General features: G+C 45.6%; 1 protein-coding gene and 1 pseudogene across 5 annotated transcripts in view; one reads left to right on the top strand and one right to left on the bottom strand.

Annotated features, from left to right (window-relative positions):
• Positions 1-26,181, bottom strand: part of LOC147437829 (uncharacterized) — a 226,120-nt gene that overhangs the window by 74,548 nt on the left and 125,391 nt on the right. For all 5 annotated transcript variants that reach the window (XM_086487273.1, XM_086487274.1, XM_086487275.1 and 2 more), the window contains 3 exons: positions 11,206-11,547; positions 11,053-11,118; positions 10,750-10,844 (listed from right to left, as the gene is read on the bottom strand). In XM_086487273.1, the coding sequence (XP_086343399.1) occupies positions 10,750-10,844; positions 11,053-11,118; positions 11,206-11,547 (503 nt within the window). The remainder of the gene's footprint in view (positions 1-10,749; positions 10,845-11,052; positions 11,119-11,205; positions 11,548-26,181) is intronic.
• LOC147437830 (uncharacterized) lies at positions 15,312-19,204 on the top strand (annotated as a pseudogene).

The raw sequence follows: 26,181 nt of genomic DNA, 5'->3' as shown, positions 1-26,181 counted from the left end.
AGGAACAGTGTTCGGGGGTATGCAAGGCATCATGCCAAACCCCATGTATGGTACTATCGGCATGCAGCAAGGTTTCCACGGCAACCAGGGCCAGTTTGGGGTGCCACAGGGTCATTTTGGCATGGCTGGTTTTTCTGGACAGCAGCCAGATATCGCACCTCTGACGCAAAATGTGAATGGCCAACACGTGCCGATCATGCCTAGTACAGTGCCCATGTTGCAGATCATTCCGTATGACAACTTGGGGACACTAGAGAAGCCGAAGGTTTACAAAGAAGGTGGTGCAGCGGTAAAGTTCAGTACCTTCAGTGGTTTCGAGGATAAGACAAAGGCCCTCACTTTCCTCCAGCAGTTTGATACATCTTATGCGGGAGGGAATTTTACAGAGGCCTCGAAGGTTAGGAAAGCTGTCACTTTCTTAAAGGACAATGCGCTTACATGGTGGACGACATTGTTAATGCAAGGACAGGCACCCGCCACTTGGGTTTACTTCAAGCAAATGTTTGCATCTGGTTGGCTATCAAATGAATTTGAAGCCCATGTCCTGACAGATTGGCACATGCTTACGGCAGCTTCGTGCAAGAGCTTGCTGGAGTACAATAGGAGGTTTTGTAAAGCATTACTCTCAGTGACCTCCTACAGATTTGTGCCATTGACAGAGCAGATAGAGAAGTATTGTTGTGGGCTGCCTAAAGGGCTTCGCGATTACTGTACAAAGAACAGAGTGGCTACCCTTACTCAGCTTATGGAAGTTGCGAACACTGGTCTTGCCCTGTTGAAAGGAGAGGACAGTGGATTTCTGAGCAGTGATAAAGGAGGGCAGCAAAAGAAAAATTCAGCAAAGAATCCCTTTGTGAAAATGGCTCCTGATGCGTCACAGGGGTCAGAATAGGCCACCAAAGACAAGGATTCAGCTGGGACTTCTGGAGCGCAGGCAAAGAAACAAAAAAGGAAGCCTTTTGTGCGCAAGTCGCTCGAGGAAAAGAAGGTCCTAATGGCTGAGAACAAATGCTTTATATGTGAGCAGCCTCGTCATATTTCTATCAATTGTCCACAAAGGAAAAGGCCAGCTGACTCAGAGGATAAAGAAGATCAAAAAGGCAAGAAGCCTAAACCCACGGCAGGTTTAGTGCCAGACATGGTGGGTGACAGGCCCAGCACAGATGCCAATGAGTTATGCAGGGCATGGGGTAAAGTTAGGGATCAGACGGCACTCATCTTCTTTGATCCAGGTGCCAAAGCCAACTTTATCTCACCAGAGTTAGCTATGAAGCTGGGCATCAGAGCTGAAGAGATGGGGTACACCGCAGAGGCAGGGTTGGCATGTCCTGGCCACTCAGAGTGTGTTACTCCCATCATTGGAAAACTGCGTCTGCATATTCAGTCGTATGTGGACACTGAAGAGTTTTACATCATGCCGCTGGAAGGTTGTGACGCCTTGTTGGGGATCCCGTGGATGTTCCGAGTGCATGGAGTCTTGGATGCCTACAACAAAAAGATCACTGTACAGCATAGGGGCAAAACTCACATCTTGGATGTAAAGCTTAAAGGAGAGTCAGTCCCTATTGTATCTGCTTCTGCTATCACTTCTGTAATAAAGAATCATCTTTCTGTGTACCTGATTTTTGCACGTGATGTCTCAGATAGTGATCAGTCAAATTTATCTGTGTTAGATAAAGAAAGGTCAGCATTTTTGCAAAAGTTTAGTGACTGTTTTTCTGATTCATTACCGTCGCAATTGCCGCCAGAGAGACCTGAGGATCATTGGATAGATTTGGTGCCAGGATGTAGCCCACCAAATAGACCTCCCTACAGGGGTAGTGCGGCGCAGCAGAAAGAGATTATGGGCCAGGTTAAGGAGTTATTAGAGAAGGGGCTGATTCAGCCTAGTTCTTCACCCTTTTGCTCCCCAGTGCTCCTAGTGCAGAAGAAGGATGGCTCATGGCGCATGTGTATTGATTACCGTGCGTTGAATAAGAATACCATCAAGAATAGGTTTCCTATTCCTCGCATTGATGATATTCTCGATCGTTTAGAGGGTGCTGCAATTTTCAGCAAGATAGACCTTAAGAGTGGGTACCATCAGATTCGTATAAGCCCAGAGGATGTGCACAAGACTGCGTTTAGAACGACATTTGGTCTTTATGAGTTTCTAGTGATGCCGTTTGGGCTAACAAATGCTCCTGCCACGTTCAACAGAATGATGGACCGGATATTCCGCTCGCATCAACAATTTGTTGGAACATTCTTCGATGACATGATTGTGTATTCGAAGAATGAAGAGGAGCATAGGCGTCACTTGACCATTGTGTTCGAAGAGCTGCGCAGTCACAGGTTACTTGTCAATCCTAAGAAAAGTGAATTCTTCCTCGAAGAGATCCACTTTCTGGGCCACATAGTCTCAAAGGATGGTGTTAGAATGGATCCCGCAAAGGTCGAAGCTATCAAGACATGGCCAGACTTGAAGACTGTGCACGATGTCAGAAGCTTCTTGGGATTGTGTTCCTATTATAGAAGGTTTATCAGAAATTTTGCAGAGATAGCATCGCCTCTTCACGCATTGCAAAAGAAAGAGATCACTTTCAGATGGACCCAAAAAGAGATTTCAGCTTTTAGTCTCTTAAAGGAAAAGTTGACTTCAGATCTAGTTATTGTTTTGCTAGATCTCAGGAAGTCATTTGTGGTCCAGTGTGACGCGTGTGGCAGTAGCATCGGAGCAGTGCTAATGCAAGATGGACGGGTAGTAGCCTATGAAAGCCGAATTTTGCAAGGGCCAGAGAGGACTATGCAAGTCTATGAGAAAGAGCTCTTGGCCGTGATTCATGCGCTTTCTAGCTGGAAGCACTACCTCTTAGGTGCTGATTTTGTTGTCCAAACAGATCATCAGACCTTGCGATACTTCTTGACACAGTCAAAGTTATCCGAAAAGCATATGCGATGGGCAAACATTCTTTCCATGTTCCACTTCCAGATTATGCATGTGGAAGGCAAGAAGAATGTTGTGGCTGATGCGTTATCAAGAAAGCCACAAATTTCAGCTGTGTCAATTCCTTATCATCATGAGTTAGATGACATGAAGGAACAGTATACTGCTGATGAAGATTTTGCAAGGATCTTTGAACAGTTACAAGAGGGGCAACATCACGAGCACTACCTCCTCAGAGATGGTTTTATGATGATGCATGGCAGACTTTGTGTCACTAGACCACTGCGACATAAGGTCATGGCAGAGAGTCATGTCCCACCGTATGCAGGGCATTGTGGCATTGATGCAACAGTTAAAGCGGTAGAGACGTTCTTCTATTGGCCAACCTTGAGGAGAGATGTGGATGCCTTTGTGCGAGCATGCATAGTTTGCCAAAAGGTCAAGTTTGATAGGCAAAAGGCACCAGGGTTGTTACAACCACTGCCGATTCCGGATAAGCCATGGGAAAGCATTGCTATGGACTGTATCTTTGATCTTCCAAGGACACCAACAGGGAATGATGGTATATGGACCATTATCTGCAGGTTCAGCAAGAAGGCCCATTTTATCCCTGTCAGGAAGAAGATAAAATCTGATCAGATGGCACGCTTGTTCATGTACAATGTGTTTAAGTACCATGGTATGCCACAATCGATTATCAGTGATCGTGATCCTCGCATGACCAGTTTGTTATGGAGAGGATTGTTTGAGAACATGGGTGCTACGCTCAAGTTCTCGTCTTCATTTCATCCACAAACTGATGGACAGTCAGAAGAGGCCAATTCTACTGTCTTAGATCTGCGGAAATGCTATGTGTCAGATAATAAGGGCAAGTGGGAACAGTATTTGCCTATGCTTGAGTATGCGTACAATAATACGGTGCATTCGTCTACTGGCTAAGCACCTTTTGAAATTGTTGAAGGCGGCAAAAAGGTTCTTCCCATTTTGCACACAAAGGACAAGATCTTTGAGGCAGATCGATATGTTGAGAACATGGATGAGATGTATAAGAAGATTAAAGTTGCCTTGGAGAAGACTCAGGCAAAACAGAAAAAGGCTGCTGATCGTCACCGTCGTGAATTGCTACTATCACCTGGTGATTGGGTTCTCTTAAGGTTCGAGAAGGCAAGGTTAAAGAAGATGAAGGGCAAGGAACGGCTGTTTCCTAAGCTCAGCATGCATTACTATGGGCCTTTTCAAGTGCTTAACAAGATCAGCGATGTGGCTTACAGGCTGAAATTGCCTGATGCGTGGAAGATTCATAATGCGTTTCACGTGAGTCTTCTAAGACCCTTCGTGGGTGATGTGCCAGAAGATATGCCAGTTGAGGATCAGCCACAAGTTGAGGAACTTGATGAGATCCTCGTACCTGAGCAAGTTTTGGCAAATAAGGACAGAAAAGTTAAAGGACAAGTTGCAAGACGCTATTTGGTGAAGTTCAAGAACTATCTGCCTATGGATGCAAAGTGGATGGAAGAGCATGAACTGTCAGAGTCACCAAATGTATTGCAGCTTTACCTTGAAACTTTGGGTTACAGCCTACTTATGCCCCAACCCAACGTGTGCAAAGGAGGGGTAATGATAGAGCTAGTACATCAAATGTACATATGAATTCAGTGCCATAGATGGAAATGGCAAAAGTATGAAGGCCTCATTAAGTCATTTGTATCTATGTATGTTACGACCTTTCTTGCGGATACATGCGATGATAAAAGAGTGTTAATAGCACAAGATCATCAATGGCGTGTATTTATGGTATGTAATCGAGGACGTTTGCGATTTCAAGAGGGGGGTATGTCACGAGGACGTGGCAGTTATTAACCATGTCACAGAGATGTGGCAACTGCTAACCTTGATTATTGGTTTCTTTCCAATGGGGTTTATTTTATTTGTTTTGAGACCCTCTTTTTGAAGTAGCAAACGGTCGGACATTGTATGGCCAATGTGAACGCTAGATTCACCCGCAGACGGGAAGTGGTCGGCACTGGAATTCGTATGGTAAGAGGATGTCTAGGCTCAGAGCAAGATCATATAGGTCCCCCCGTCGCACTTAGCAAGTTGGTGGATACTAGGAAGTGAACTCAATTAAGGCGTAAAGTCAAGGTGGGACTACCAACAAAAAGTATCCGACAGTTGGGCCACATTGCATTTTTGGATGCGGTCCCAATGAGGATAGATGGTCAGAAGACCAGTGGGAGCCCAACGGAAGCATCTCCTAAAATTTAGGGAACTGCTATTTTGGGTCGTGAAATGTGTTCGCGTCATTACCTCCGGTATGACTAGGGGAACATTATATAACTCTGCCGCGAAGTCAACTGACGCGTCGGTTGGGATATTTTTAAGCGGCAAACCCGAAACGGGAAAATGCTTGAAAATGCGCCAAGCGTCACATTTTCGTGAACTTTCCTCTTGCAGAAAAATGGGCACTGATTTTTAAGCTGGGAGAGGCCTCATTTGCAACCTGTCACAGGTTAAGAGCTATGGAGTGCTTCCTTTCCCTCTCATGTACAGTGTGGTGCTAGGAGTGATGCCCTGCACACTACACACTGCTCTCTCTCTCCCCTACGTGCAGTTATGTGATGCCCCACAAGAGGGCTACTCATTTGACTGATGTACAGTTGTGTGGGTTCATGCTTTTGTGCTGAGGCAAGAGCCTCCTTGAGCAAGAACAGGGGTAGCTAACTGCTGCTCCAAAGCAGGCACTGGTGAGGGTCATAACCTCACCGTACAGGCGCAAAATCAGCGCTGTGTATGCGCTATAATTTCACTGTTTTTCAGCCGTACGGACGCCAGGATCATTGGGAATCGTGCCCCACTGGCAAAGGACAGTTAGGGGACTGTTTGGGGCTGAAAACAGGGCAAAAACCAGTAAATACAGCGTGCTGAATTTACTGTTTTTGGACAGGAATCAGAGGGTATATGACAGTGCAAGCGAGTTCCAGTAGGGGAATTGGTTTCGCGCAAGTTTTGGGGCTGTTATGCTGCCGAAATTTGGCCAAATCAAATGGTATCTAGGTGGATACACGTGAAGGATTCCCAGGACCTTACCTTGTAATTTACCCTCCTAAAGAATAAAGAAATACCGAAAGGGGCGCCAATTTTGGGGCCTACAGGTTGTCGGCGTCTGCTCGGAGCATTCTAGCTTCCGAGCCGTGTGTGTACTCAAGTGTTAACTCGTGTCGCAGGTTTTCTTTGCAAAGTGCTGTGTGTGTGTGTCTAAAGTAAAGAATTTCGGGTGAAAGCCAACGCCTACCGCCCTACGGGCCGGTTTCACACCCTCCACCTGAATGCCCCCCTCGAGTTTACTGCCACTTCTGTGAAAAGTCTGGACATGATGACAAGGACTGTTACTACCTCAAGGGATTGCGACAAATACAACAAAGTCTTGGTCCTACTCTTCAACAAGGGCCAGCACCTGCATCCAACATGGTTTCTTCTTGTGGCCATCCACACCATATGCCACCTTTATTGACAGCCCTGATTATGCAAGGTATGTAAAGTAATTTTCGGTCTCAGAGATTTTATCATACCCATGCTCTCTCATCACCTCAAAGCTTCTATGCCTCTACCTCCAACTCCATGCACCAGGAGCACGGACTACCTCGCCCTTCGACTCGCCCATTGAATCGGCCCATTTTGTGCTACACATGCGGAAAATATGGTCATTACTAAAGCAAAGGCCCTCTGGCCGAAGGGTCCCCTCCCTGCCGTCATTGCCTTGAAACGAAGGATTGCCCTAAACTTCGTGCATCCACGGCTTCGAACCCAAGTCAAAGCCAGAATGAGTTTACCTTTCCCAAACTCAATGATCAATCTGATAGCAGTTAGCACCGTTCCTCAGCCGCCACCTTCTACCCACGTGGTTACCCCTCAAAATAAGCTGCAGTTGGTAGAGGAGCCATCGGGTGTCCTCACTCAGACCCAGAGGCCGCTTTCGGTCTTAGCATTCCAGCAAGTTCAACTCCCCCACACATTCTCACAACAATGGGTACCGTGCCTTCAGCTGTGGACAAGCCATCCCCCAATGCCAAGAAAGAATCCAAATCTTTGCTCTCCAATATTCATAAAGCTTTCTTGGAAGCAGTTTCCGATCTACAAAAGATAAAGGGACCAGAGAAACCACTGCTAGAACAAGAAAAGCTTACAGCAGAGATGGTCTTGAAGAACACCTTCCAACAAGTGTCCCTCTATGACATGCTACGGCTAGATGCGAGTTTTCGAAGTGACACCCTTATTGTTATTTAGTCACTTTACCCCGGAGCATGTCCTAGTGGCGGGCACCTCCCAGTGCGACCATCAGAGTCCTATATAATATCCAATCCCGCTGCTCCCCTCACAGATTATAGAAGCCCTCGCCTGACAGTGTCCGTTTTGGGTCGGCAATTCCCAGGAGTGATAGTGGATCTGGCATCAACCTGATGCCCGAGTTCACTATGTTAGCTCTGGGTCTACAGCCTACTCGCCCTGCTCCCTTCACAGTTACATTGGCCGACCAGTGGACAGTATACCCAGTGGGCATAGTGGACAATGTGCCTCTACATGTACAAGACTTTACTTTTAACTTGGATTTTGTTGTGGTTCATCTCCCCTAGGTTGAGGGCAGATTTCCCTTGCTCATGGGTTGACCATGGCTGTGACACACTAAAGCACTTCATGATCGGGGCAATGATGCCATGTGTATACATACTCCTGGCTCCCTGATGCAACCAATTCGCCTAGAAGCAGGCATGAATCCCGTCGTGCAACATAGTTCTTTGTCCCTAGCAACCAGCCTTGAATTGGAACAACCTACTCCACCTAACGGGTCAAACGAGGATCTATTGGAGTGGTTGGATGCTACCAAATCTATGCCCTGTTATGGAGTCTCTATTCACTGTTTGCCTGAAGTTACACCCTCTTCCAATGTTTCCAACTTTCCACAGTAACTAAACGTAGTGAGCTACCTGAGCCAGCTCAAGGTTGAAGGTCAGAGAAGCTACTCCTGATGCGCCCTTGGTGGAAGCCTTTGAATTTGGAAAGCCTATGAAGAATCATAGAAGTGGAAAGAAATCCCCCCTTCAACATCAGCCCCATCGGTGTCTGCGTCTCCGAAAACAACAAAACTCTAATATGTGTCTAGCGCACTCCCTTCACAAAGCTTCCTCAAGACGGGATACCACAAAAACAATGTTGATTTCCAGCTTGGTGAATTCCGTGATTATGATATCTCTCTGCTTGAGTGCCATCTCCCCTCACTACTCCTCCCTCCCTCCTCGCCCTTACCCAACTCGTCCCCTCTTTCAAATTCGCCCCCTCACCAACTCGTCCCCATTTTTCAAATTGGTCCCCTCCCCCCTACTCGCCCTACCCCCTCCACAGTTCGTTCCCCCTCTCTTCCAACTCGCCTCTCCCTTCACCAACTCGCCCTACCCCCTCCCCCACTCGCCCCTCCCCTCACCAACTCGCCCTACCCCTTCCCCAACTAGTCTCCCTCACAACTGGCCCCCTACCCAATTCGTCCCCCCCCCCCCCCCCACCCACCCCTCGCCCCTAGTCCCTCCCCCTCGTCCCCCCTACACACCCCCCACCCCTATCGTTTCCCCCTACCTACCCCTACCCACCTAGCCTCACCCCCCTACCCTCTCCCTACCCACCCCTCGCCCCCTACCTATGCCTCGCCCCACTACCCACCCCATCCCCTCCCCTCTTGCCCCTATCTAGCCTAACCACCAGCCTACAACACCCCTCCCCCACCTACTCCTTCAGCTCCAGCCAACTACATATAACTGCAATTCAGCAGGTGCTTTGTGGGATTACTTAATCTAGAAGTCTTCTGTTTCTACCTTCTGGTTAGCTTACCTCATTGAGCTGGGTCATTCCTTACCTCATCGAGCCGGGGTCATCACTGCTTCAGCATATCTTGCAAATATCGACATTGCTTCATTGGTACTTCTTCCTGGGAACTCAAAATCTTCTCCAAACATCACTTTCTTCAATGTACTCCGTTTTTTGCTTGTGTTTCACTGTTCTCTCTAGTTTCATTGATCCTCTCACCGAGACGGTGAGCGCTCTTGTGGCGGGCAACCTGTAGCAGGCTACAATGTCACTTTCACAAGACACACAGTTAGTACGGTTGATCTGGTCTGGTTCACACTGGACGGACTTTTTGGGCTGGGCAGTGACACGTGGCAGGGATACGGATGGTGGTCTAGTGGACATCGTACCACCTCCACTCAGTCTGGAGATAGACTTAGATGGCTGACATTTATGAGCCGTTGGTGGCTCTTTATGGTTGTACATATGAGTAGTAGTTGTTGGATCATGATTATCATCTTCTTCATCTATGGTCCGGCGTCGTCGTCTAGAGCAGTGAGTAGATACACACGACACGTCTGCACCATCCCTGCACATCCGAGCCTCAACACCCCCATTGTACCCGTGAGTTCTGGGCTGGAGCTGAGTGTGCTGGCACGCCAAAGTCTGTATCAGTTCCTTTGAATTAGTCGAGTCCATATGTTCTGATCTGTTGTTGTGTCTCTGTGTTGATTTGTTGTTATCTATTGTTTCTTGTGTTTCCAGTGTGTTTTGAGTGAGATGTCACGCACATTGCACTGAGGAGCACCCATTGTAGAGAGCACGACACACTCTCCGCGCTACAAGAATGAACACACATTCTTGAAGAAGGCTCCAACACCTAGCTATCATATGTGTCCATACACCCAAAACTGTTGCCACACCCATTCTTTTAGGGGTGGATAGGTGCTCCCATGAGACCGAAGTCATCCCTAACTTGAGGTTATTTTTCTTCCAAAGCATGAAACACATGGGTTGAGGGCAACACCACTTTACCTGTAGGGTTGGGGTTAAATCCATGGCTATATTAGACAGTGTAGCAGGTATTTCCATAGCAACAAAAAAGGTTTAGGAATCTTGGGAAAAACCTGCCATAAGGAAAACCAAAATAAAACTTCAACTTGTAGATGGGCATGTGAAAAAGTCTATGGAACTGTTGTGGTCAATTCTTGTAGTATTGACTACCAACATACCTTTGCCATAGTGGATTTTGGTAAAAAGTTTAACTATGCCATTATGGTTGGGAACCTTTCATAAGACAATTGCAAATCTGTGAGTTGAGATTGCAGGTGTTTTTTTGTATACTTGTTGAGAGTTCGAACTATCAGAGAAGCCAAGCTATAGAGGTGCAATGCTCCGACCTTTCTCTGTCAATGCCAAGGTTGTGAGGTGGACATGGGCTCATACACCTGCCTTTTAGGGGCATTGCTAGGGAAACTCATTGCTCAGAGTCTCCTCTCGGGTAGTGAGCCCTAGAAGGAGCCTCAGCTGGCAAGGACCCTTTGGTGCATCTCCTAATCAACCTCTATTCTGGCAATGGTCCAAACGTCATAGTTCACTCGAGCTGGAACAATATGTATTACCAAAAAGGGTGCCAATCTTTGGGGTCAACCTGGTGTTGTTCTCTCTCCCCCTCTCTATCTATGAAGCGCACCTCTACAAAAAGTTGCCATTGCCCAAACATTGTCCATTCTTAGTTCCTCCACCATTTGAATATCATTTTGATCCATTTTGTACAGAAGGATCTCAGCGAGGACTCATGAAACTAAACAATAATGGTGGTAAAAAATTCTTAAAACTAGCGATTATCTTTTCCATGAGTGAAGTCTACTATGGTCTCTACAAGGACCTTCAAACGTTGCCAGGCTCTGCTACAAATCAGTGTTGCAAACTGTTTTGCGTAGAAGTAAAGACGAAAAAAAGAAATGAACAACAGTAACTACTTAATATACCTTCCGTCGGAGCTCTTGCAGATTATGCTCATCCTCTTCCTTTCACTACTAAACTCCAAAACAGCCAAGATGGTTTGGAACGCTGTATAATGACCCTAAACACACACTATAGATAAAAAAGGTAAGTTGACAAAGAAAAATCCTAGTTGTTACAAGGAAGGCATAAAGACGCAACCTGATAAGTCTAGTCTATTTATGCAACAAAAGTGGAACTACAAATTATACTTCTACAGACTTTTCTCCCTAACTCGCCTTTCAAGCAGAAGAAGACACAATATTTCTGTTCAAGCACTATGATTGCACCTGGCATTCTATTGTAAGCTCATCTGCAGCACGTCTGGTAAGTTGGAAGCCACACAGTGCTGCTCCCTATGCATTACACCACATCTCAAATCCAGATTTATGAACAACTCAAACTACAGTCCAGTAATGAGTACAAGCTTCAGTCTAACTTACTTGAACTAGAGCTTCTTCATCTGGAGAAGAAGATTGATATCTAATTTCTCCTGTCTCTCCTTCCTCTGAATATGTTGGTATGACAGTATGGCACACCGCAAGATGGACAAAAAAATCCTTGCACTTTTGACTCTGTGAACCAGGAAATGAATCCGTTTTATGAAGTTCTTCAATCAGGTATTGATCCTCGCAAACAGTATGTATACAAGAGCCTGTATTGGACTCTCCAGAAAAGCCGTCTTTTGGCAAGTTTCCATACACAACGCCACTGATGGAGCATTGCACAAAGGACATCACGTTCTGGGTCAGAGTGCCAGTCTTGTCTGCCAAGACATATTGTACCTGTTCAGAAGCTAGAAGACTTGAAACAATTATCACAGCATTGACACTAAACGATCAAACTGATGTAACGTCAAAAGAAATCTCAATATTACTTGTGCATGACAAACTGTATAGAGGACTCTCAACTTTTCATCAAAACCATTAAAGGAGGAATAAATTGCCAACCATAATTCTTTTTTTTTTTTCAGAAAAAAAAGATACTATAATTCTTTAATGTGATGGCAGCCAGTATTCTGAAAAGCTCCTGGTAGTGGATGTGGTGCACAAGCCAACAGTTTGCAAGGTTGAAAACCAGCAAGTTCTTTCACCTCTATTATGATAAGGACCCAAATCATTGTGGCTCTGTTATTAATCTGCAATGTCCTCCAAGACATCAGGACTTTGCATCTCCTCTTCCAATACTCTTGACAGCCTTAGGGGTTCATATCAAATGTACGAGTAAAGGAAAGGCTTTCAATGAATTGCTGCATTTAATTAGACTCCACAACTAAGCTCTCCATTTTCCCGCTCTGCTCCTAAAAACATTCGTTGTGCTAAAACGTTGGAAGGGGAAACCTTTCTGTAAATTTTTGGTTGTTATAATTTGTGATCGATAGAGTATTCAATGAGACAAAGAAACAAAGACTACATTACTGTCTAGAAGAGACCAATGTGGCCTGTAAGGCAAGAACAAAACATACAATGAAAATGTATCTCTTATCTAAGGGAGATAGAAGAAAATCCGGCTAATACCTGCCCAGGTATGGTAACCCTTTTCTCTTAAATGATCTTTGAGCTAGTATCCATCATGAAGAGTATCCAAGGCTCATTGATTCATCTAAAGTTCACCCTGAGAGAGTTTGGATCTACCTTCTTATCTGCTAGGTTATCAAGGGAAGGCTACACATCCAAGGATGCAAGACCAAGAATCAACGTCGCACAAGCTTCAAAAGTCTGCAAATTAACATTCTAGAGTCTACTTCAAGTATCTACGCTATTTGACAACCTAGAATAGCAACATGGGGTTCCGTCTTCCTACAGCTTTTGCTTAATCTCTCAAATCAATCAAAGCATGAAGGTGTAGCTTTGGTCTATTATCAAAATCATAGAGATAATGTCTGATTTCTCTCCCTTTATCCCATGTTTCTCAATGCTTCTCTTTCATGTATGCCATTATTTGGGAGCTAGAGTCTAGACACTGCCAAAAATAGGCTTTTTGGTTAGACCTTTCCCTTACACTGTCTAGCCATGAGGAAGGAGAATAAGATAATTTCGAGGGGTAAGGCTTCTCAATTCACAAAGTAAAGAGCCAAGGATTATCTCATGAACGAAAACCTATGGACTGTAGGGAGGCAACCACTACATGTCAAGGGAGAGAATGTCCCAACAATAGCCTCTAGTGCTCAAGCTCAAGCAAAAGATGAGAAAGGCTCAAGCTCCTGGCATCACCACCCATTGTTGATGATTAAATCCTCTTTATTGATGATGTTAAGAGTACTTCAGATGCTTGGAAAACAATCAAGACACAATTTGGGGCTGTAGCAGGGCTACAGTGTCACTTCACAGGAAAGACAGACAGTTGGACAGTTAGTTACAGTTGGTCTGGTTCACACTGGACGGACCCTTTGGGCTGGGGAGTGACACGTGGCAGGGTACCGACGGTGGTCTAGTGGACATCGTGGCCAAGTCATAACCACCACCCAATTTGGAGATAGACTTAGCTGACTGGACATTTATGAGCCGTTGGTGGCTCTTTATGGTTGTACATATGAGTAGTCGTTTTGGGCCAATTGCATTATCTTGTACGTAGTCGTCTAGAGTGAGTCTATTCACAGAGCACATCTTCACCATCCTTGCACATCTGAGCCTCGACACCCCCATTGTACCTGTGAGTCCTGGGCTGGAGCTAAGTGTGCTGTATCGGTCTTTGAGATAGTCGAGTCATATGTTCTGGTCTGTTGTTGTGTCTTTGTGAGCTCTGTTGATGTCTATTGTTTCCTTTCTGTTCAGTTTGTTTGAGTGAGATTGTCACGCACATTGCACTGAGGACCACCCACTGTAGAGAGCACGACACATTATCCGCGCTACAGGTGCTCTCATTTTGGCGATCACGATGGGACCTCAACTGAAATCTCACTCTGTGAGGTGCAAATCTTGAAGCTAGTTAGGTTTATCTAGCTTCGCCTACCTTGCCTAGCTTCGCCGACCTTGCCTTGCACTGTTCTCCTATAGCCTGTTCTCGTCCCTGGTCTAGACCTCCTCGACCCTGGCCTAGTCCTCCTCGTCCCTGGTCCAGCCTGGTCTAGTCACTTGCCTGGTCTAGTAGAGTCTAGACTAGTCTTCAACCAGTTCAAGGTTTTCTTGCCCGAAGGTTGGTTGGATTGGTGGTTACTGCATGACACATACAAGGCGGTCAGTCGAGCGTCAAAGCACACTACTGAGCCCTCCGAAGTACTATAACAAAAGACGACCTTTGGTACCGAGTAGAAGTCCATCAACCTCATCACCTATCCCTCCACATACATCACCCATTCCTTCATCCGCTTCCACATCTTCCAGATCACCTTCTCCAGTAAAGCTCTCTCCTATTCTGCTACAGGCTACTGAGCTACAGGCTCAGCAAGGGGCCATGGAGCCATTGGCTAGCGTTTTGGCTAAGGTAAACATCAAGTTCCCTACATTCAAAGGACTCTCTTCAGAAGATGCTGACGACCATGCAAGGAGGTTTGTATCTCTCTGTAGGGGTCGTGGTCTTAACAGAGACGATGCTTACTTGGTACTCTTTCTATCCACCTTGGATGACTTAGCAGACAAATGGTACAGCCAGTTTGCAGAAAACCATTTTGCAACTTGGGCAGCCTTAAGGCAACAGTTCTGTGCAGCTTTCAGGCCCAGTGACTACCAGGAGAAGGTGTTGGATGAGTTAGCCAACATGGTGCTCCAGCAAGAGGAGACTTTTGCAAAGCTTATGACTAAGACCATGTCTCTGGTTGCCAAGCTTCCTCAGCAACCTGGTGAATTCATGGTGAAGAAGTGGGTGGAGAAGGCGCTTCCCAAAACTTCTCAATAAAAACTCCGAGAGAGTCTCCGGCCCGACGCCACTTTGGAGGAGTTCATCGCAGCTGCTACTAGGATAGAGGGGGCTAGGAAGCTGTTCAACAACTCCCCTCACATAGAGACCTCCTCTGTGTTTTCGGAAAGTCCTGCTGATCCATTGACTTCTTTACGTAGAGAACTTGAAGCCCTAAAACTACAACGCGCTCTTCAAGAGGAGAAAAATATCTCTCTTCGCCAGGAGAAACCCCCACATCTTGAGGCTTTGGATAAAATCAAGAGAGAGCTAGAAGAGCTTCGGTCTCAACAAGAGACTAAGGCTATGGTATGGTGCAGCTCGTGTCGCTCTCCAGGGTATCCTCCACAAGATTGTCCCCTTCGGGCTTATTGCCACTTCTGCGAAAAATCTGAGCACGAAGACAAGGATTGCTACTATATCAAGGGGTTGCGGCAAATACAACAAAGTCTAGGTCCTTCTCTCCAACAAGGGCTAGCACCTTCATCGAACATGGTCTCACCCTATGGCCATCAAAACCCGTTGCCACCTCTGCTGACAACACCTCCTATGCAGCAAGGTATGCACAATAACTTTGCATCTCCCAACTTTTATCATGCTAGTACTCCTTCAGTTCCCCAAAGCTTCTACACGTCAACCTCCGGTCCCATGCAGCAAGGGTAGAGACCACCTCGCCCCTCAAATAGGCCAATTTTGTGCTACAGGTGCGGGGAGTATGGACACTATTAGAGCAAATGTCCCTTACCAGAAGGGTCCCCGCCTTGCCGACATTACCCTGAAGCTAAGGATCACTATAGTAAGGATTGCCCAAAACAAAGAGCGTCCACATCTGCAAGCACAAGCCAGAACCAGCAGGAGTTTACATTTCCAAAGCTTAACCTCATCACAATAAGCTCCATTCCACAGGCACCGCCTTCCACTCTTGTAGTTGCCTCTCAAGAAGGGTTGAAGCAAGTAGAAGTGTCGGCTGGGGTGCTCACACGGGCACAGAGAGCTGCTCTTGGCCTCAGCCTCCCCGGTGGTCCAATCTTTCCATCTCCTGTTACACAAATGAGTCAAACTCCAGTAGTAGCTGACAAACCAGCAGGTAGTGTCAAGAGCCAACCTACCTCGCTTCTATCAGATATTGATGGTGCTTTCATCGAAGCAGTAGAGGACTTGCAGAAGCTTAAGGTACCAGAACAAGCTCTAATCAAAGGAAACAAGCCCACTACAGAGTCTATCTTGAAAAACACTTTTCAGCAAGTGTCACTATACGACATGCTTCGACTTGATGCAAAGTTTAGAAGTGAAACCCTTTTCATCATCCAGTCTCTGTACCCTGGTGCAGGGCCTAGTGGCGGGCACCTACCTGTGCAGCCCTTGGAGTCCTACATGATTTCATATCCAACTGCTCCCCTCACCGACTATAAAAGTCCTCGTCTCACTGTGTCTATTCTTGGGCATCAATTCTCAGGCGTCATAGTGGATGGTGGATCTGGGATCAATCTGATGCCAGAATTTACTATGTTGGCCTTAGGTCTGCAGTCTACCCGCCCTGCTCCATTCACTGTTACATTGGCAGACCAGAGGACAGTCTACCCTGTGGGCATAGTGGAGAAGGTGCCTCTGATGATACAAGACTTCACATTTAGCTTGGATTTTGTGGTGGTCAGTCTTCCTCAGGTGGAGGGAGGATTTCCTTTGCTGATTGGTTGACCATGGTTGAGGCATACTAAGGCACTTCATGATTGGGGCAACGACGCAATGTGGATACATACTCCTGGCTCCCCCATGCAACCAATTCGGCTCGAAGGAGGTATGGATCCAATGGTTCATCACATCTCACTGTCAGTACAGTCCAATCCTGACCCTGAGCAGCCCATCCCACCTGACGGGTCTGACGAAGACCTGCTGCAGTGGTTGGAAGGTACCGCCTCGATGCCATGCTGTGTGGTCTCTATTCAAAAACTCACATGTACCGGTAACACTATCTCTTCCAACTCCTCAGGCGGACACAGATGTCAGAAGTCCTACACCAGACAGTAGTCCTACAGCAGACGGTGGACAAGTCCAAGAAGTACATGGGTCAGCCCCAAATTCTCAGGATTCAGATGATCCTCCTATGGAAGCCCTCGGCCTCAGGGAACCTATCACACATTACCTAAGGGGAAAAAATTCTCCTCTGTATGAACTCGCCAATGATTCCCCCCTTCCTCTAACATCTCCCAGGTCGGATGCCCCGCCCACTCAAAAGCACTCTGTTATGTCTATGTCTGAAGATTCACCCTTCGATGAGCTTCCACCAGGATGGTTACAAGAAGAGTATGCGGAGTTTCCAATCGATCAAACGCCAGCACATGATGTCTCGAAGCTCCAAGAGGCAGCTCATTTTTCAACTTCTAAAGTACCCTCCACAGTTACACCTCCTGACCTTGTAAAAAAAGTCTACCTGGGCGACCCTGACAACCCTCAGCATGTCCTCTTAGCAGCTTGGTTATGGGAGCATCCCGCATTACTTGACCAGTTAGTTTCTTTTATTCACTCGTTTAAGAATGTTTTTGCTTGGTCCTACAAGGATTTGGAAGGGATCCCGCGAGAATTGGGTCTCCACACAATCCCTCTGATTGAAGGGGCTAAGCCTGTCAGAGGCCGAGCTTATAAGCTCAACCCGAAGTATGCAGAGGCTGTCAAGTCAGAGCTCGAAAAAATGCAAGAGGTAGGGATCATTGTACTTGTGGAGCACTCTGAGTGGTTATCACCCATGGTGATAGCGCCTAAGAAGCAGTCCAATAAAATTTGGGTGTGTGTAGATTACCGCGCACTAAATAAGGTAACTATTCCAGATGGTTTTCCCACACCTTTCACTGAGCGTGTGCTCGAAGATGTAGCGGGGCATGTTTTGTACAGCTTCATGGATGGGTTTAGTGGATACAATCAGTTGGGCATCTATCCCGGTGATCAGCTGAAAACGGCGTTTGTGACTCCCTGGGGTATTTTTATCTACACTAGAATGTCTTTTGGGTTGAAAAATGCTCCACCTTCTTTCAATCGAGCGGTATATCTCATCTTTTGTCCGCTGCTTACGGATCATCTTCGCATCTTCATGGATGATTTTTCGACCTTCTCAAGTGCTCAATGTTCAACCCGAGTGGAAAATCTAGAGGAACACCTCGCTCAGCTCTCTGCTGTCTTCTCCAGGTGCACAGAGGCACGGTTAAAACTCAATCCTAACAAATGTCACTTTTTGGTCACTGAGAGCACACTTCTAGGCCATGTGGTGTCTGCCAAAGGTTTAGCACCAGACCCAGAGAAGATCGTGGCAATCTTGAAGTTACCACCTCCTATCAATCCGAAAGGTGTTCAGAGCTTTGTAGGCCACACAGGATATCATCGTAGGTTCATACGGATGTATGCACAGGTGGCTCAACCATTGACCCGACTCACTAGTGCTACAGTACCCTTTAAGTGGTCAAAACCTGAGGTTGAAGCATTTGAATACCTCAAAAAGCGCCTCATTGAAGCACCTATTTTAGTGGCTCCAGATTGGTCTCTTCCTTTTCATGTGCATACGGATGCCAGTCAACTGGCTGTGGGGGTTGTGCTGACTCAGCCTAGTAAAGAGTACAACCTGGATCGCCCTGTTCACTATGCAAGTCGCCTGCTCACCAAAGCAGAGCGCAACTACAGCACCACCGAAAGGGAAGGTTTGGCTATGGTGTATTCTTTACAAAAGTTTCGTCATTACTTGTTAGGGGTCCACTTTACTATCATCACAGATCATCATGCGCTGCGCTATCTTCTGAATAAACCCCAAGTTGCCGGAAGAGTGTGGAGATGGCTACTCATATTCCAGGAGTTCGACTTCGAACTAGTGCTTAGTCCAGGCAAGCGGCACGTCATGGCCGACCATCTCTCTCGCATACACACAGGTGAGCCCAATACTGGGGTTGATGATGATTTTCCTGATAGTCATCTTTTTAAGGTGGACACAACCCCAGAATGATATGGAGATGTGTTACATCTGCTCTCTACTTGGCCTATATCCTTAGAATGCTTCTCCCTTGCAAAAAAGAAGGCTCTTGCTAAAGTCTAGACCGTTCTCTTTGATTGGCGGACAACTCTACAAATCTGGGCCAGATGGTGTGCTGCGCAGGTGTGTCTCTCCTCATGAAGTAGACCACATTCTGGAGGATGCACACAGTGGTCCTACAGGTGGCCACTACCCTGGTCACATCACGGCGCAAAAAATCTTACAGACAGGCTTATGGTGGCCCTATATATTTCGAGATTCTATTGCTCATGTCAAGATGTGTGATGTCTGCCAGCGACGTGTGCCCAAGCCTAGCAAGCAATCAAATCGCCCTCTGCAGGTATCTATGGTGTGGTTGCCCTTTGAGAGATGGGGCGTGGACTTTGTTGGTCCAGTTACTCCATCTGCTCAACCAGGCAATCGTAAGTATCTCTTGGTAGCAACAGATTATGCAACAAAATGGGCCGAAGTGGTGGCTACTATCGACTGTACAGCTGCCACTGTCGCAAAATTTTTGTATGAAAATATTTTTTGCAGGTTTGGGTGTCCTTTGGAAGTCACCAGTGATCGAGGTAGTCATTTTGTCAACGACTTGATCTCCACTCTCCTCATGAATTACAAGATTTTTCATCGCAAATCTTGCTCTTACTATCCTCGAGCAAATGGGCAGGTTGAAAGCACTAACAAAGTGTTAATCGCGCTTCTCAAAAAAGCTTGTAATCTCCATCCAACATCTTGGGCTCAAGCTATCCTCGGCACAGTTTGGGCTTATCGCACCTCCTTCAACGCAACCACCAACTACACCCCATTCCAGCTAGCTTTTGGCTTAGAAGCAATTGCACCATATGAGTTCAACTCACGTTCAGCAAGAGTGGGAAGTGTTCGTGTCACAACTGGGATTACTTTAGCAAACTTCTCTCGTCTCTCAATGTTAGAAGAAAGCAGGAGGTTAGCTTCACATGCTCTCCAAGCCGAGCAGATTCGTCGCAAAGCGTGGCATGATCGCCATCTCCGAAGGCCGAAAATAACGCAAGGCTCCTTGGTGCTACTCTATCAAGCTAAGTATCTAAAGAAAGCCAAGAAGCTGGTTCTAGCCTGGCAAGGGCCTTTCAGGATACATGAAATTTTGCCACAAGGAGCAGTCCAGTTAGTAACTTTGAACGATGTTCCATTGCCTCTGGTAAATGGCTCTAGAATCAAGTGCTATTACTCCTCTGAGTAAACGATCTACAACTATGCAACAATTCCGACATCTGTAGGTTCTATATCCCATTTCTCACCTCCCCACTATCTTTCCACCAGAACGGGTGTTCTGCTACTGTCTCAGTTTCTGCTATGTCTGTAGAAGTTTCCACATTTTCCTCTTAAGGTATCTTTTCTCCACTAAGTCTTGGTAATTAAGTATTGTATTGAACTTCTTCAGTCCAAACACTCCTTCTCGAATTGTTTCTATCCTCAGTGTTATTTGCCGTTAAGTATTAAGGTCTTTCCAGTTAAGCTTATAGTCGGGAGTCTCCAAGGGTCATGGCTCTGTGGAGGGTCGTGGCTCTGTTCAGTTGGAACAAGTGGATGTTGGGTTAAAGGCCTAAATAACCCCTTTTTGTACATTTTTATACTTTTTCCAGGTTCAATATTTTCCAGGTTCATATTGAACCTGAACACATTTTTTAAAGGTCACTTATAATAAAAGTGGGAAAACCCAAAACTCACTTATTGAGTTTTCCCCAAAAACGTGAGCTCTCTCTCTCTCTCTCCCTCTTCGTTCTGCTAGCGCTTCCCTTTTGCAGCACAATGCCTCCGCTTCAAGCCTCAAGGCCTGCACATCTTCGCGTGTTCTATCACTTGCACACACTGCCGCGCGCTCATCAACTGGCATCAAGCATCGATTAGGGTTTGCCCCAAACCTGCAAACGCTGAATTTCAGCCAAGAAGGTCAACTTTCACGCGAGATTTTGCAATTACGTCGCCAAAGGACTCGTCCCCGGACACTAGAGAGCTCCCGGCAACCAAAATTGACCTAAAACAGGCTGAAATTAGGTCAAAAACAGAAAATTACAGGTTATGACAGCAAAATACAGGTTTTGAAAATGATGTATTAAAGTGTGGGAATACTTTTGCTAAGTCCCCGCTACCCGAAAACACTGAAATTGCCGAAAAACAAGCCCTAAAATAGGTGTTTTAAGCAAATTTCAGATTTGCGCAGGTTTATGCAAGTGTTTTTATGGTGCGATTACATTGGGGAAAGTGCAAATTGATGCAATCTACGCACATATGACAAATTTTGTCGATGTATGACCATTTGTGGCTCAATTTCATACAATTTTGATGCTACAAATTGGGGCTTTTGCGCTTACATGCTTCTAAAGGCTGTGCATTAGCCTTATGTATGTCTTCTGAGGCTAAAAACAACTAAATTTGTTGTTTTCGAGCACAAATTCACTCGCTGAAATTTCCTGCGCATAAATTTCAAAAATTGAATTTTGTGCCCAAATAGACCTATTTTGCCCCAAATTGCTCCTGTGACCATTTGGAATTGTAGTGCACATCTCTGTGAGGCTATACTCCGATTTTTTTGCGCATTTTGCCCAAAAATTCAGCGTATTATCCCTCTTATTTCGTGTAACTATGGCCTCATCTTCTTCGGATGTGAAGAACCTCTTCGAGATTAGGAGGTTCGATGGTACAGGTTTTGATCTTTGAAAGACGGGATTCAAGGAATCCTATTTCTTAAGGATTCAATGTATGAAAATACAACGCCTGTCAACAAGGTGCACTTGATGCGAAAACTTGTTGGCATGCAACTAGATGAGTCCAAGAGCGCGGTAGAGCACTTGTCATTATTCGAAGGTACTTTGTCGCAGTTACAGGATTCTGGCTTGCCTCCTTTTGATGATAAGCTGAAAGCTATCTTCTTGCTTATGACCTTACCTAAGTCATGGGAAACTTTGGTGGTTTCGTTGTCCAATAACCCCAATTTGACCTTTGATGGTGTTAGGGGTTCTATCTTGAATGAAGAAATCAGGAGGAAAGCAAGTAGAGAGGGAGGCAGCTCTGCCAACATGGTTAGAGGCAGGATAGAAAAGAGGAATGCTTATGCACAAAGGAGTAAGAGTAAGAGTAAAGAAAGGGGAAATGTCAGCAAAGGCAAGGGTGATGTGACTTGCTATCAATGTGGCAGGAAAGGTCACAAGAAACCCGATTGTAGGTACTATAAAGCTGAGTTAGAAAGGAAAAAGAATGGCGGAGACAAAAAGAAAGAGAAAAAGGAAGTCAAGGCAGATGCACAGGATAGCTCAAAGGACAAAGAGAAGGCCAATGTGGATTCTAGTGTCGTGATTGAGGAGCTGTCAGATGTAGAGGATATCTTGTGTGCCACTTTGTGAGACGATGATGCTTATGACTTTGATGCCTCTCTAAATGTTCATTCACAGGACATGCAGATCACCAAGAGTGATCTTATTGATGCTTTGTTGACTGTCAATGATGCATTGTCCCAGACTTGGATTGTTGATTCCGGTGCTTCATTTCATGTGACTCCTATCAAGGAGTGTTTCTCTACTTTTGATGCGGGCAAGCGTGGCCATGTATACCTTGGAAACAATCATGCATGTTTCATTGAGGGTATTGGCACTTTGTATCTCTCCATAGATGGCACAAATGAGCTTGTCTTGCATGATGTTAGATATGTGCCGGGAATCAAGAAGATGTTAGATATGTGCCGGGAATCAAGAAGAGTCTGTTTTCTTTTGGTCAGATGGATATGCATGGTTACAGCATCTTGTTTGAGAGAGGGTCATGGAAAATGACTAAAGGCTCAATGCTGATTGTAAAGGGCACAAAGAAAGGGACACTTTACTGCATGCATGGAAAGGCCGTGTTGGGCAAGTTTATTGCATTGGCTGAAATTAACTCTCACATGGAGTTGTGGCACAAGAGGCTTGGCCACATGAGCCAAAAGGGCCTTTCTAAGCTTTGTACTTTGAACAAGCTTGATGCTAAAGGCGCAAAGCTTGACTTTTGTAATGAATGTCAATATGGCAAGCAAGTAAAGCGTTCTTATTACTCTGGTGCCTCTCGTAAATCTTGTGTGCTTGATCTTGTACATTCCAACGTATGTAGCATGCCTACTAAGTCTATGGGTGGTGCATGCTATTTTGTCTCCTTTGTTGATGATCATTCTAGGAAAATTTGGGTTTATTTGCTTAAGTCTAAGGATGAAGCCTTTGCTGCGTTTAAGAGATTTCATGCATTTGTGACCACCCAAACAGGTAGAAAGCTAAAATGCTTGCGTACAGACAATGGGGGGAGTACACAAGTGCTGAATTTAACAAGTTTTGTGAAAATTTGGGCATTAAGAGGGAGCTTACTGTGCCATATAACCCCTCTTCTAATGGTGTGGCTGAAAGATTCAATAGGACACTTTGTGAGAGGGTGAGATGCATGTTGTCCACAGCTAATCTCTCTCATGGATTTTGGGGAGAAGCTTTGAAAACTGCAGTGCATATATGCAATCGATCCCTTCACATGTCTTTGAAAGGTGACATCCTTAAAGAGGTTTGGTCTGGCAAGCCTGCTTCATATGATCACTTACGCATTTTTGGTTGTGAAGCTTTTGTGCATGTTAGACCTGAGTTGAGGAGTAAACTAGATGCAAAGTCCATTAAAGGCCTCTTCATGGGATATGGTGAAGAAGGCGAAATGGGTTACAGGACTTGGTTACCTCAGCTCAAAAGGGTTGTACGCAGCCGGGATGTTGTTTTTAATGAGGCAAGGTTGCTTCAAAACAATTGTGCCTCAAAGCATGACCATAAAAGGGTGAAATTTTAGCATGACCAGCCACCTGTTAGGCCTATTTTTGACCCTCAGGATGCACCACAAATGGCTGAAAATGTAGATGATCCAATGGTGTTTGAGCCAAATGATGTTGGACAGCAAATTGAGGCTCCTGAAGGGCATTTGCAGCCAAGAAACAATGCTGAAAATTATGTACAACGGCCCATTGTTGATGATTTTGTAGTGCCACCTGATGTAAACCCATTGCCGGATAATGTGGATCATTGGGTGAGGCGATCTACTCGTCAAAGACGGCCCGAGAGTCGATATGACCCCTCTTTGCATTACATTATGTTGACAGATGAGGGAGAGCCTCTTACGTATAAAGAGGCAAAGACATGTGAGCACAGCGACAAGTGGGAGCTTGCTATGCAGGAAGAGATTAAAGCTTTGCATGCTAATCCTACTTGGGATTTGGTTGAATTGCCCAAAGGAAGGAAGGCTATTCCTAACAAATGGGTGTATAAAATCAAAACTGTTGATGCAAAACCCAAGTATAAGGCAAGGCTTGTGGCAAAGGGATATGTTCAAACCAAGGGCATAGACTTTCAGGAAGTGTTCTCTCCTGTTGTGAAGATGACCACTTTGCGTGTATTGTTTGCCATTGTGGCTGCTCTTGATTTGGAAATGGACCAAATGGATGTACATACCGCTTTCTTGCATGGTGATGTGGAAGAAGAGCTTTACATGAAGCAACCCGAGGGTTTTGTCATCCCTGGCAAGGAACATTTGGTATGTATGCTCAATAGAAGCTTGTATGGGCTGAAACAATCATGTAGACAGTGGTACAAGAATTTTGATCGCTTCATGCTTAAACATGGTTACAAAAGAAGCCATGCAGACCATTGTTTGCATACCAAACGTGATGAGGATGGCAGCCCTATCATTCTTGTGCTCTATGTAGACGATATGTTGATAGCTGCAAAGAAAAGAAGCACTGTTGATGCTCTTAAAGTGCAGCTGAAATCTGCGTTTTCAATGAAAGACCTTGGGGCAGCTCAACATATACTTGGAGTTCGTGTTACACGGCAAAGAGACAAGCGCCTATTGTATTTGTCGCAAGAAAAGTACATTGAAAAGGTGCTGGACAGATTTAACATGGCTGAAGCAAAGCCTCTTGGTGTGCCGTTACAGCCATATGTTAAAATCTCCAAGGATGATTGTCCCAAGTCAAAGGAAGAAGCCAATGACATGCAAATTGTGCCTTATGCTTCGGCTTGTGGTTCACTTATGTATGCTATGGTTGCTACTAGGCCTGACATAGCCCATGCAGTGGGAGTTGTTAGCCGATTTATGGCTAATCCAGGCAGGTTACATTGGGATGCAGTGAAGTCCATTATGAGGTACTTGAAAGGGACTAAAAACAAAAGCCTCTGCTATGGTAAAGGACCAATGGAGTTGAAGGGATTTTGTGACTCTGACATGGCTGGTGATGTGGATACACGGAAATCCACAAGTGGCTATGTATTTACTCTTGCGGGAGGTGCTATTTCATGGTGTTCTAGATTGCAAAAGATTGTTGCATTGTCTACGGCAGAGGCTGAATATATTTCAGCCACTGAGGCTTCCAAAGAAGCTATTTGGTTAACACGCCTATGCAGTGAGTTTGGTTTGCCTGCCAAGGCACCTATGCTTGGTTGTGATAGCCAGAGTGCCATGTGTCTGGCAAAGAACGCCATGTTTCATGCACGCACAAAGCATATTGATGTGCGGTATCACTTCATACGAGAAGTGCTTGAGGATGGCCTTATTACATTGGTTAAGGTCCATACATCACAAAATCCAGCCGATGCTCTCACTAAGTGCTTACCCAAAGCACAACATCATCTATGCAAAGAGATGGTGGGAGTCACGTAGCGATTTATGCCTTTAAGTGGGAGGTTTTTGGGTTAAAGGCCCAAATAACCCCTTTTTGTACATTTTTATACTTTGTCCAAGTTCATATTGAACCTGGACACATTTTTTAAAGGTCACTTATAATAAAAGTGGGAAAACCCAAAACTCACTTATTGAGTTTTCCCCAAAAACATGAGCTCTCTCTCTCTCCCTCTTCGTTCTGCTAGCGCTTCCCTTCTGCAACACAGTGCCTCCGCTTCAAGCCTCAAGGCCTGCACATCTTCGCGTGTTCTATCACTTGCACACACCGCCGCGCGCTCATCAGTAGACTCTGCTTAGATGGCGATTGAGAAAGTGAACGATATGTAATCAAGGACTGGATGAGGCTAAGCATTCACTAATGTCTATGTGAAGAATATGGCAGAGTTTATGTCAGATAAGACTGTAGGACCGTCTTTGAAACCTTTGGTCCCATTAGCAGTAAAGTTCTTATTCTAGCTCCAGGAATAGGCCATTAGAGCTTCTTTACTTTTGTGCTCCAAAACTGGCTACGAGTAAGAGTAAAAATTGCTTGGGCGAGCCTTAATCCCTAATCGCCTTCTTTTCTCTAAGCTTCAATACCAACATATTAAATTATCCCACTCTGCAAGCATCAGCTTCTCTTCCTTCTTTTCTTCTTTTCCCGTGTATCTGCCCATTACATTCTTCTCTTCCCGGTGTATCTGCAAACTCGTCCGATTCCATACCTCCCTCTACCCTCGCCCCTACCCTCTACCCACTCTCTCGTCCCTACCCTCGACCTTCTCCCTCGCCCCTATCCTCTTCTCACCCCATTGCCCCTACCCTATCCTCTACCCACCCCCTCGCCCCTACCCTACCAACCCCTCGCCCCTACCCTCTTTTT

Source organism: Adiantum capillus-veneris, chromosome 17 (assembly GCF_014529385.1).
Source record: "Adiantum capillus-veneris isolate H3 chromosome 17, ASM1452938v2, whole genome shotgun sequence".
NCBI classification, from domain to species: domain Eukaryota; kingdom Viridiplantae; phylum Streptophyta; class Polypodiopsida; order Polypodiales; family Pteridaceae; genus Adiantum; species Adiantum capillus-veneris.
The sequence above is the reverse complement of the archived record's forward strand: the minus strand, read 5'-3'. Positions and strand labels throughout refer to the sequence as shown.